Genomic DNA, 13,510 nt, shown 5'->3' on the forward strand with positions numbered 1-13,510 from the left:
GTGTGGTGTCTAGCTGCAGAATAAGCTAGTGAGAGGAAAAGCTAAACCTTTTGAAAGCCCAAAAGACTGCAATTTCAGATTACCTATCAAGTCATATCTATAATATGGCTTTTTAAACTGCTTATCAGATTGCGGTATAATAGATTATTGTATTACACCATACTGCAGAAGCAATCAAACCATTCCAAGTTCAGGTCATCCATGTGGACATACGAGTTTACATGTATGGATGTGATACTATGCAGGAAACAAATCACAGCATGTTCTATCTGGTTGCGTGATCTCACCACAGCCCCACGTAAAACAATCATAATCATGTTCCACAGCTGTAACAGCTACGATGGAAAACCTTTATCTACAAAGTGATGTAAGGTTGTTATGCCATGAAAACGCCTCACATCCCTGGGGAATTCACATGGTGGGGAGTGCAATAAAGAGGCAGGATTCAAGGCCCCATGTCGTGTGTGCCTTGTGAAGTTAGCCTAACAATTTATGTTAAAAAAATAGGTTTAAATTATATCTCAAATCTACGTTTAATAGCTCAAACTTTGTGTCACAGACAGCTTAAGATGCCCCAAATTTATCAAAAAGTGTATACAGTGTGGGATGCATGCCCTCTTGCCCATCTTCTTAAGGGGCCAGTGCGCACATCATAGGTAGGTGTGTGACCTTTCACATAATAGTTCTGACTATTTTAGTCATCCTTCCCTGGGAGGATGCCTGAACAATTTGGTTCCTCCAGTTGTGTAAGCCCGTTCTAGCGCATGTTAGTGTACACTTTTGGTTCCCTGACTCCGGCCTGCTTCTGAAAACTAACCCATTCCTGACCTTGGCTATGTTTTCTGGACTACTCTCTCTGCTTGTTACCTACTTTGAGTTATACCATCTATTGTATTGAAATAGGGTGAAATATAAAGCGATGGCAGCATACACGGTGATTTCAAGATGGTTTTTCCTTTTATTTCCTTCACAGATGGTGATACAACGTTTCGACTTGCGTCTTTTTCAAGTATACATACTTGAAAAAGACGCAAGTCGAAACGTTGTATCACCATCTGTGAAGGAAATAAAAGGAAAAACCATCTTGAAATCACTGTGTATGCTGCCATCGCTTTATATTTCACCTTGGAACTTTTGGATCTGATCGGGTCAGGATCTGTAAGGTGGCTCTTGCTTTTGTGTGTCCATCCCTTGCGGGTGTTTAAAAGTGTGCTGCTGACATCCATCTACATACTTTATTGTATTGAAACAGTTCTATTAGTACTACCACTCTCCCCCACGCTCACTCCTGCCCCCCCCCCACCCCACCCCGAGCCTGCTCGGACCAGTAAGCAGTAACTCGAGAAGAGCAATGCTTGCTTGCCCTCTATGGATGGTGACATTAATTGTATTGGGGTTTGTAACAATAACACTATGTAACAAATTTTACCTTTTTTTGTCCTTGGGCATTAATTGTGTTTTCCTGTTTCCCCATGTCCAGAAAGTACAGAAAATGGTAATTATGCTGTAAAACATTTGATTTTGTGGACAGTATATACTTATGTGGCATTTGCATATTTTCACATTATGTGATTATGTTATATATTTGCATGCTGTGATACATATATACTTTACCTAGGTAAATAGAATGGCATCAAGAAGCTGCAAGCATCCAGCAGACTCATTTTGCTATGTCTGTGGGGAATTTCTCAAGACAATAGTGAAAAAGTAATCTGTAGAAGAATCACAGTGAATGAGTGAGGCCTACAAGGCATATTTTGGAATGCCAGTTGCCAATTGGGATAAAACATGGGCACCTCATTTCACCTGCAAGAACTGCAAAAGAACTCTAGAAGGTAAATTAAAATTAAGGTAGTTGTTGCTCACTAGATGTCTTAGTTTTACATTGATTTCATTTTGTTCTTCTGCAGGATGGTACAGAGGAGAGGAAAAGGCCATGATGTTTGCAAATCCACAAATTTAGAGGGAAACTACTGATCACACAAGCAACTGTTACTTCTGCTTGGTGGAACCTTCAAAACGCCAATCTGGTAAAAATGCACAACCAGTGATGTATCCAGACATTCCTTCATCAATCGCTCAAATGCCACACAGCTCAGAGTTCCCAGTGCCCACTCCACCAGCAGCAAAAATACAATTAAGATCCTATGAAAGTAGCAAATCAGGCAGCGAAGGAGAGGAAGATGCTGATTTTGCTGACACTGCTGCAGACAAAGTGACATATTTCCCTAATCAACATGACCTGAATGAGTTGATTAGAGATTTTGGACTCACAAAATCTAATGCTGAGCTGTTGACCCCCAGGCTCAAGCAGTGGAGCCTTTTGGACAAACCAGAGGAAGAGCCACTACGTTTTTACAAATTTCTTCACCAGTCAAGATGGACTATGTTTCTGCCATGATGTGAGAGGTCTTTTTGATGCAATCAGCATCACATACAGTGAGAATGAGTGGTGCCTTGTCATTGACAGTTAGTGTAAAAGACACAAGGCAGTCCTGCTTCATAAGGAGAACAAGTTACTTTCCCCTGGCACACTCAGTGCATCGCAAAGAGGACTATTACAACGTGAAGATTTTACTGCACCGACTGAGGTATGTTGAGCACTGGTGGGATGTCATAGGATATTTTAGAAATGTGACAATCCTGATGGGTCTCTAAGGTAGTTTTAGGAAGGTTTTCCTGCTTTATTTGCCTTTGGGACACTAGGGACACTGATTCACACTACCATAAGTGGGACTGGCCACTGCGAATGCAGTTTTTAGTTGAACAGAAAAATGGCAAGTGGGAGCCACAGGTGGACACTGCAAAGGTGTAGTGGTGGCATCAGCACATCAAATTGAGGCTTTTAAAACACTTTGTCAAAACTCTCAACACTCACTTAGCAGCCTTCAAACACCTAGAAAACCTCTTTCCAAAGCTCTCTGAGGCCAAAAGGAAGGCCAGTGTTTTCATTGGACCACAGGTAAAGAAGCTCAATTCCTAAAGAAGCTGACCAGAAAGAAAAATGTAGCTTGCAACAGCTTTGTGGAAGTAGTTAAAGGTTTCTATGGGAAGCTGGTTGAAACTCTGATTAAGATCCATGGCAAGATGGGCCGCAGAATGTTTCTAAAATTCCATATTCTTGATGCTAACCTGGATTACTTCAAACGGAACATGAGCAAATACTCAGAGGAGCATGGTGAATGCTTCCACCAAGATATTATGGCCTTTAAACATTGATACCAAGGACAGTATAATGATAGCATGATGGGAGACTACATATGGGGACTAATTCCGGAAAGTGGTGTGCAATACAATTGTAAATCTAGACAAAACACACATTTTAAAATATTGTATTTGTTTTGAAATATAAATAAAAATTTTAAACTAGATGTTGTCTGTTTATACAAATAAAAATTTGTTACTCATTTACGTATATGGGGATATGCTAAATAAAAAACTAATTCTCCTGAGCAAAAAAAAACAAACTTTGGAAGGTATAATGGCCATTTTCTAAACTTTTTAGACACAAGAAAGCAGGAAATAACACTCACTTGCCAAGGACAAAGAAACAAATTTACCACTAAATTGTAATATTAGTTTTACTGTGCATGGCAGAACAAAATGAGCACCTGTGGTATGACTTCACTTCTGCCTGAGACTTCACATGTTCCTGTTTAACCAGGATTCATGTACTTAAAAAATAAAATGGAAAATGAACCCAAATCCTGGACGCAACATTATGCTCAACCTCTCATTCTTTCTTTATTCATTGGGGTTCATAAATCTGTATTTTATATGTTTGAGGTAAATATACACATGGAATGGCCATGCTAGAGACCTTCATCTACTAGTTTGTTAAAGCTCTTTTAATGTTCAGAACCAATGGAATTTGACATTGCATAGATTTCACTAGGTCTTGAAATTAAACTGCAAGAATGTTGGCCCATGTGGAAAATATAGCGTCTTGCAGTTGCCTCGAATGTGATGCAGGCACTGATATGCACTGAATAGCTAACACAAAGACTTAATCAATTCATGCGTCTCTTTCCAAATTCTAACACATTTATTTGGGGCAACAGATATATGGATTTGTCTGGCCAGGTGAGGTTTTTCTACTACACAGTGATACACTTTTTATGTTCCTTTGTACAGGGGAGTCTCACTCTTTTGTTTCCCTTTGACAACAGTGGTTCTGGAACTTGTCATCTGCTATTATATAACATCTAGGCTAATAAACACTGAGCAGCACATTCAGACACAATAGTTGAAGTACCAGCTTTGCATCTGGCTGCAATTTGCCTGACTGTGCACCTGCTGTTTGTTAGAACAATTCTTGACATCCTCTTCTGGACACTTATGTTGAGTTGTTTTTTATCCAGGTTTGAACTGGCAATTACTAGTGGGCAGTGCTGGCTGCCTGGGATCAGTGGACCACTGCCCAATAACACACTACATTTGAAAAAACTCTCCCAAAACTGACACTTTTTTTCATTGTAGATTTTGAAATAATGTTTTATGTAAAATGTTTGGCACAGACCTCAGTCATCTTAAGTTCTTTGTAATCTCTTAGTGACATAACTAATTTTAGCATTATTGTGTTCCAGGCAGCTTGTATTTTGCAGGACGAGTTCTAGTTGTTAAAGGAACAAATGTTGTTTACATTTAATGTATTGAGTGACTTTTATTAATTTTTTGCTTGGCCTGCAATGGAAAAAGGCAATTTCAATACTGAATTTTGGCAGTTGTGGTGGGAAAAAAAGACTATGTAGCATGCGCAGCTCACTGCAGCACATTTTCTGCAAAGCACAGAACATGTTAGAACTGGAGGTATAAATTAAGGGGTTCCCTATTTTTGACCTGTTAATCTTCCATGGCTTATAGTAAATTAACATCATTGATTGGCTTGCCTTAGACCTCTTTCGTAAACATTTCTGCTGTGTTTCTTGCACCCATATGATCATCACAATAGCTCTGCATTTTGACAGATGACTTCTGCTGTAATGGAGAGGATCAGAGTTAACTCTAATCCAAAAACATATATGAGAAAATGCCTTGGTCAATAATGACCATGACATCTAGTTGTTTAGATTATGGTAGAAGGTCTCTCTCTTTCTATCAGCCCCCTAGAAATGCACCTGTGGGATGCTGATGATTAACCGTGGCAGCCAGAGGTCTAGGAAAGGTTTCCAAAAATAAACAGTAAATGGTTGGACAGCACACACTGTAGTTTTATTTAAATGCTCATATAATTTATTTGGGCAGTCAAGATGTTCACATAAGGCAATTTTTCGAGATCAAATGCCCTGTATCAAGCATAAAAGGAAACTTGAAATATTAGGGGTCATAGGTAAAAGAATTTGGCCTAGATATGGCTAACAACAAAAAGTGAATTGTGACATAGTATTAAAAAGGGGGACCTCAGTCGCCAGCCCACATTCGACCTGCTTGACAGCATGCTACCAAACAAAGTTTTAGCCATAGGAAAGGAGTCCAGACATGTGATAGCTATATGACTGCTAGAATGAGCCTTTAGCACAGCCTAATTGATTGATTTACAATTTCAGACTCACTGGGAATAATTATTTGCTATACTGAGTATACCAAAGCATTATCCAAATAATCAAGGAAATACATTGTGATATCCCTAGCATGGTGTGACTAAAAAAAAACTAATGAAATTTGTTAAAAATGGTTTTATTTTCTAAAAAGTGAAACAACAACACATATGGTGCTACTGCAATCGTCATCATGACCTGTTTAATTACTACCATACTGTCATTGCACAAAATTTCCTCTACCAAGATTAATATTAACAATAATAGCACTATATAAGGACCAACTTACACTGCAAAACCATATTATCTCCACAAAGTGATAGAATAATCTATCATAGTGTTACTGAATAAAGACAACTACAAAGATCAACATTACCAAAAGCAACACTAAATGAGTAATAACCAGGATACACTAACATGAGTATATAACCAGGATAACCTAAGATGAGAAGCAGCTTAGGAAACTTCTAGAACCTAGGAAAGATAATATTCAGGCACTGGAGTGATGGGGGAAAGCATGATAAGTAGTCTGATAAGGGAGGAGATTGACAGGGGAAGAATTAGTGTGCACTGACCATCTGAGAGACCAAGAATCATAGCATGTATTACAGATCTCAGTGGAAGAAGGACACTGAGCGAGAGAGTCCTGATCAGCAGCGGCAGGAGGAGAGCAGCATACTAGGCATGTTATTTAGCTCTAGTTCATGGATTGTATGTAATTTCTTCTGTTACCTCATATTACTTGGAATCCTAATATACTGACTGTGACATAGCTGCACCTGGTCTGGCAATTCATGTGTTTCTGTTTACCTAGTATGTACTTAGTATGAAAAAGTAAATACTAAATGGAACAGGATCCGGATCCAGGATGGAACATTAAGTTCTGGGTGTTTTACTTTCTTCTGTGATCATAAATCTTTTTGACATTTATGTGGTTGAGGGAATTATATATAAGCCATAGCATTCTCCAGTCTCCCTTTCTCTGCCGGCTGGCTCACTGTGTTCAAGTCGTCCACCACTGACTTCATCACTACAGAAATGACACAGCAAAGGATGACGACCATATTGCTGTTTGTGTGTCTATCGCTCTGTTTGGAAGTCCTACAATCTCAATTGCTGGTAAAGTGTATTGTATTTTAGATTTTATATTTTAAGCATTGCATACAATTCGGACTTCCATTTTTGGAAAATCTCAGTCTTTGTACAACTTCTTAGACTACATGTGCATCTGGCTAATAATGCTGGAGGGGTCCAATGAGCGCTTCCCTGGTATTAACAGGAAGCAAATGTGTGCTCAATATGCAGTGAATATAAGCCATTGATTTCATGTAGCATGCTTTATTTTTATGCACATTCGCACACCAAAAGTCCCTACATGAGTGTATACCAATACCTGCGCAATTGCACAATACTCTGCACAATCCCACTGGAAAAAACATAGCTGGAACTAATTAGACAAAGTAGACATTTGAATCGAGCCATGGCTGTGTCTCACTCCCAGATGAAATTGACCAGTGACCGCAAAAAGTACAGTAATATGCACATATATTCATGTAAGGCGGCTCTCATGAAGAATTGTGGTGCATCACCCGTAATAAATGTGCCCCAATAACAACAATTCTCCCTTACAGAGTGTAAATGCAGAGGCCATATTTATCTATGTATCTACACCTTGTGTCAGTGATATTTTCTCCAAAACAATGTCTAATCAGTTGTGAGATACATGTATTAGCCATTTCCATCAGAAATAAAAGGTAATTAGTGCCTTGCATGTTAGGTTTAAAAACTAGATTATAAAGTGGGTGTGGCTTGCTGCTTGGTTATTTATATTTTAAAAGTTGTTAAGTTTTTGCACAATTTTAGTCCAATAGATGGGATGCATGAAAATTAAAGAAACGTCTCCTAGACATTTAAAAGATGCAACAAATTTATCAACATTGTGCAACATTTTTTAAAATAAATCTCAGATAATGATAACATCACCACAAATTCCCTTATGGTAAATTTTTTTCAGCACCGACTCGGATTGGCAAATCTGTGAATTCCCTTGTGGACCTTTAAACCAATAGGCAGGCCCTCTATTGTTGCTTGAGAGTTTTAACAATAAACCCCCTCACCACAACACACACTATACATGTCAATTCATTACAGCAAGCTGATGGTGTCAGTATAGCGTGGCCCATCTTCCCCTAACATGGGTCCTGCCTCCTAAATGTATCCAGAGGGAGAAGTAAGAGTTAAAACACAGCAGGACAAGCAGTCCTTGTTGAACAGAAGAGCTTCTTAATTGGAGGAGAGCCTGGCAGTGACAGGGGATCCACCAATCAGCACTCCTGGTCATTAAAGCTGTGTCCACGTATTCTGAATTCCTAAAATTGCACAAAAAATGTTGCATTATGCCACAATTATCATGATATATGAACATACAGTTACTGTGGAGCCTTGCTTAACAGAGGGTGTGGAGGCTGTGTCAGCACCTGGATGTCATTAAGTGAGGTCATCACAATATGAGGCAGCTAACACATATATATTAGTGCAATTGCACATTTGTAGGTGTAAAACAGGGTGTGTATATAAAGCTATGAGAGTAAAAGTCTCCTGGGGTATATAGAAGTATGCATTTAAATGTATTTCTGCATGTGTACAAGTAAACCTGTAAGGTCGGATTCACATGACATATATATGTCCTAGAAGAATGCCCTAGATTCTTGGGTACAACACACATTGGACAGCACACAAACACCCGTCCTTGTTTTGGTCAATCTGCATGTCCGATTCTCATCCGTAATATGGACAATCATACGACATGCTGCATTTTTCATATAGACCATCAGTCCATGTGCAAAGTGGGTCTGTGTGTTGTCCATGAAGTACAAGTGCAGCACATTGACCAAAATAAGGCTATATGAATAAGTCCTAAAATGTGTGCATGCATGTGAAAACTAGTGTCTGCTAGAGATGAGCGAGCACCAAAATGCTCGGGTGCTCATTGCTCGAGTCAAACTTTTCGTGATGCTCGAGAGCTCGTTTCGAGTAAAGAAATCCATTTAAGTCAATGGGCGACTCGAGCATTTTTGTATATGACCGATGCTCCGCATAATTCTTCACTTGTAAAAAAAACAGAAATACCACAGAAACGGACAGGGCAGGGCTGGGGCAGCATGTAGTGCTGCATCTCAGGCGCCCAGGTCCCACTATTAAGCCACAATAGGGGCAAGAGTATGTCCTTCCCCTAACAATTTTTACTTTGGACAAACCCTCATTAGCAAGGAACACCTTAGCAAAGCACCACACTACCTGCAATCAAGCACAATCATTGCCTGCGGGTCACACCACTGCCTCTTCTCCTGGTTTACATGCTGCCCAACCCCCCGCACCACCCTGCGTCCACAGCACACACAAAAATTTCCCTGCCCACCCTTCAGCTGCCCTCATGCCACATGCTCGCTTCATAGCTACACCCCCCTCATGTCTATTTCCAAGTGCGTCTGCGATGAGGAGAAATCAGAGGCATACAATCCAAAGGGTTGGCAGGGCCAGGCAGCGACCCTCTTCAAATTGGGAGGGCGATAGCCCACAATGCTGTTGAGAATTGATGAGAAATTGATGTTCGATCTTCACGTGAGCGGGCCCAGGGTCAAGCTCGTTCCCAGCCTCCATCTTGTGTGACCCAAGGTGCCGCGAGTTACATAGCAATGGGGAATCCATGTGCCCACACACGATTCATTCTGTGTTGGTGTCGAATAGCTCAATCGACACCGCAAGAGGAAAGCCATCTGCACTCTATCCCCTACCCAAGTCAGTCAGTGTCTTTGTGCCAGAAAGGTAAATCACCGCAATGGGAAGTCTTTGTGCAACCACAGCATAGGTGGGTCCTAGGCGACCCAAGCCATGAACCATGAAGAAATCAGAGAGCCCAAACATGGCAGACTTTCACTGCACCAAGAACATAGGCCTCTGCACAAACCCTCAGCAATCGCCGGCATGAAGCGGACTTCGATGCTAGTTCAGCTGCAAAGGTCTCAATAAATCAGTTACATTTTCTTTCACCGCTCCAATGACTGGATTAGCCAGGAAAAAGTTCCACAGGCCCAACCTGGCGCAGTTGCAGTTCCCCCGGGATATAGGCCTCATCCCACACCCTCAGCAATCGCGGGCATGAAGCGGACTTTGATGCTAGCACAGCATTGAACGTCTCATTAATGCAGTAACGCTCCTCTTCTTTCGCCCAAACCAGTGTATCAGAAAACTGTGGTAACACGAGAGCAAATACATGATGCCCTGTCCTGATCCCCTGACCCCAAGCAGGAGGAGGAGGTGGCCTTACAAGGCCAAGAAACCATGACCTGTAGCCTGTGTGGGAAGTATGTGAGCGGGCCCTTGGTCCAGCTCGGTCCAAGCAAACACACTGTGGTACCCAAGGAGCCGCGAGTTACATAGCAATGGGCAATCCGGGTCCCCTCACATTATTCATTCTGTGTTGGTGTCGGATAGCTCAATCTACACCGCAAGAGGAAAGCCATCTGCACTCTGCAACCTACCCAAGTCAGTCAGTGACTTTGTGCCAGACACGTAAAACACCGCTATGGGAAGTGTGTGTGCACCCACAGAAATCAGAGTGCCCAAACATGGCAGACTTTCACTGCGCCGAGGACATAGGCCTCTGTTCAAACCCTCAGCAATCGTGGGCATGAAGCGGACTTCGATGCTAGTTCAGCTGTGAATGTCTCACTGTGGCCCAAACGAGTTTCTTAGATAACTGTGGTAACACAAGAGAAAATACATATTGGCCTCAGCCCACAATTGATACCCTAGTCAGTGAGTGTTTTTGAGCCAGATAGGTAAAACACTGTGATAGGAAGTCTGTGTGCACCCATAGTATAAACAGACCCCTGTAACATTCCAGTAGAAAAGGTATAAGCAGATCCCAGTAACATTTCGGTTGCAGTAGTATAGGCAGGCCCCAGTACTATTTCTGTAGTAGAAGTATAGGCAGACCCCTTTAACATTTTGGTAGCAGGAGTATAGGCAGACCCCAGTACCATTTCTGTTGTAGAAGTATAGGCAGACCCCTGTAACATTTAAGTGGCAACAGTATAGGCAGATCCCTGTAACATTTACGTAGCAGCAGTATAGGCAGACCCCTGTAACATTTATGTGGCAGAAGTATGGGCAGACCCCAGTCACATTTATGTAGCAGCAGTATAGACAGACCTCAGTATCATTTCTGTAGCAGCAGTATAGGCAGACCCCAGTACACCCTTTCTGTAGTAGAAGTATAGGCAGACCACAGTAATATTTCTGTAGTAGAAATATAGGCAGACCCCTGTAACATTTCTGTAGTAGAAGTATAGTCAGACCCCTGTAACATTTACATGGCAGCAGTATAGGCAGACCCCTGTAACATTTATGGAGCAGCAGTATAGGCAGACCCCTGTAACATTTACATGGCAGAAGTATAGGCAGACCCCTGTAACCTTTTCGTGGCAGAAGTATAGGCAGACCCCTGTAACATTTATGGAGCAGCAGTATTGGCAGACCCCTGTAACATTTACGTGGCAAAAGTATAGGCAGACCCCAGTAACATTCTTGTAGCAGAAGTATAGGCAGACCCCTGTAACATTTAAGTGGCAGCAGTATAGGCAGACCCCAGCACCATTTTTGTAGTAGAAGTATAGGCAGACCCCCTGAAGTCAGCCATGTGTACCAGGGTGCCAGTACGCAAGACATGGCTGTCCTCGCTAGCAAGATGACTTTTAGGATCCTGCTCCTCCTCCTCCTCCTCCTCCACAGCCTATACACGCTGAGCAGATGAGAGGCAAGCAGCATGGGTACCCTCTACAATGTGCCCAGCTGTCTCTTCCCCCTCCTCCTGCTCCTTCTCATCCTCCTCCAAACCGAGCTGAGATATAGACATGATGGTGGTCTGGCTGTCAAACGACATACTGTCATTCTACGTCTTCTGTTCCTACCGCAAAGCATCGGCCTTTATGCCTTGCAGTGAACTTCTCAGCAGGCATAGCAGCGGGATGGTTACGCTAATGATTGCAGCGTCACCGCTCACCATCTGGGTAGACTCCTCAAAGTTTCAGAGGACCTGGCAGATATCTGCCATCCAGGCCCACTCCTCTGTAAAGAATTGGGGAGGCTGACTACCACTACTCCGCCCATGTTGGAGTTGATATTCCACTATTGCTCTACGCTGCTCATACAGCCTGGCCAACATGTGCAGCGTAGAATTCCACCGCGTGGGCACGTCGCACAGCAGTCGGTGCTCTGGCAGATTAAACCGATGTTACAGGGTTCTCAGGGTGACAGCGTCCATGGTGGACTTGCGGAAATGTGCATAGACGCGCCGCGCCTTGCCAAGCAGGTCAGATAAGTACGGGTAGTTTTTCAGAAACCGCTGAAACACCAGATTGAAGACATGGGCCAGGCATGGCACGTGTGTGAGGCTGCCGAGCTGCCGAGCCGCCACCAGGTTACGGCCATTGTCACACATGACCATGCCCGGTTGGAGGCTCAGCAGTGAAAGCCAGAGGTCGGTCTGCTCTGTCAGACCCTGCAACAGTTCGTGGGCCGTGTGCCTCTTGTCACCTAGGCTGAGTAGTTTCAGCACAAACTGCTGACGCTTGCCCACCGCTGTGCTGCCGCGCCACACCGACGTGCTGCCGACGTGCTGCTCACATTTCTTAATTGAGAGGTAGAGGTTGCGTAGGAGGAGGAGGAGGGGGAGGGTTTAGAGGAGGTGGCATAGACCGCGCCAGAGACCAGAACCGAGGAAGGACCCGCTATTCTGGGTGTGAGTAGGACTTATGCAGTCCCAGGCTATGACTCGGTCCCAACCTCCACTAAATTCACCCAATGTGCCTTCAGGGAGATATAGGGGCCCTGCCGCCAGTACTTGTCCCTGTGTCCGTGGTAAGTGGACCTTCCCAGTAACCGCGTTGGTGAGGGCACGATTGATGTTGCGGGAGATGTGCTGGTGTAGGGCTGGGAAAAATAGTGGCAACTGGGGACCAAGTAGCGTAGGACCGTCACCGCCATCATGTTTTTGAAAGCCTCCTTCTCTGCAAGCCTGTGCGGCAGCATCTCCAGGCTGATTAATTTGGCAATGTGTACGTTTAATGCTTGAGCATGCATGTGCGTGATGGCGTATTTGCACTTTCGCTCTAGCGCTTGCCCTAGCGACAGCTGGACGCTGCACTGAGAGACATTGCTGGATGGGGTCGAGGACAGCGCTCTCACTGAAAAACATCCACACCTTTGAACACCTAGGCCTCTACACGGTAGCTTGACGCGAGGGGGTGCTTTGGGAAACAGCTGGGGGATTCTTCGCTCTGGCCCTGCCTCTATCCCTGGCCACCCCACTGCCTTTTCCAACCTGTCCTGCTGCTGCACTTGCCTCCCCCTCTGAAGACCTGTCCTCAGTTGGCTTAGCAAACCAGGTGGGGTCAGTCACCTCATCGTCCAGCGGCTCTTCCTCCGAATCCTCTGTGCGCTCCACCCTCGGACTTACTGCCCTTACTACTACCTCAGTGACAGACAACTGTGTCTCATCATTATCGTCCTCCTCACCCACTGAAAGTTCTTGAGACAGGCAGGGACCTGAGAACAGTTCCTGGAAGTCTGCCTGCTCATCAGAATGTGTCATTTTCATGGAGTGAGGAGTCTGGGAGGAAGCAGCAGCCAGAGGATTCAGAGTTGCAGCAGTGGACGGCGTAAAAGACTGGGTGGTCGATACATTGCTGGATACATTTTCTTCTATCCACGACAGGACCTGCTCACACTGTTCTGTTTTTAATAAAGTTCTACCACGTGGACCCATAAATTGTGATATGAAGCTGGAGACCCCAGAAACTTGCCTCTCTTAATCCCGCAGCAGCCGGCTGTGATTCACCTGGACCAGGAACTCGGCCTGTGCCCACACCCTCACTTGGACCTCCGCGTCCTCGCCTGCGTCCACGTCCACA

At 43.7% G+C, this 13,510-nt stretch overlaps 1 protein-coding gene across 5 annotated transcripts in view; it reads left to right on the forward strand.

Annotated features, from left to right (window-relative positions):
- Window positions 1-13,510, forward strand: part of LOC136614744 (keratin-associated protein 4-6-like) — a 426,222-nt gene that overhangs the window by 95,968 nt on the left and 316,744 nt on the right. For 2 of the 5 annotated variants that reach the window (XM_066594137.1, XM_066594139.1), the window contains exon 1: window positions 6,532-6,656. The exons of 2 other annotated variants lie outside the window; for them this stretch is intronic. In XM_066594137.1, coding sequence (XP_066450234.1) covers window positions 6,576-6,656 — 81 coding nt within the window. In that variant the 5' untranslated portion in view covers window positions 6,532-6,575. Of the gene's footprint in view, window positions 1-6,523; window positions 6,657-13,510 lie in introns of those variants that run through there. One more of the 5 variants, XM_066594134.1, reaches the window with a different exon arrangement.

Source organism: Eleutherodactylus coqui, chromosome 1, assembly GCF_035609145.1.
Source record: "Eleutherodactylus coqui strain aEleCoq1 chromosome 1, aEleCoq1.hap1, whole genome shotgun sequence".
Taxonomy (NCBI): Eukaryota; Metazoa; Chordata; class Amphibia; order Anura; family Eleutherodactylidae; genus Eleutherodactylus; species Eleutherodactylus coqui.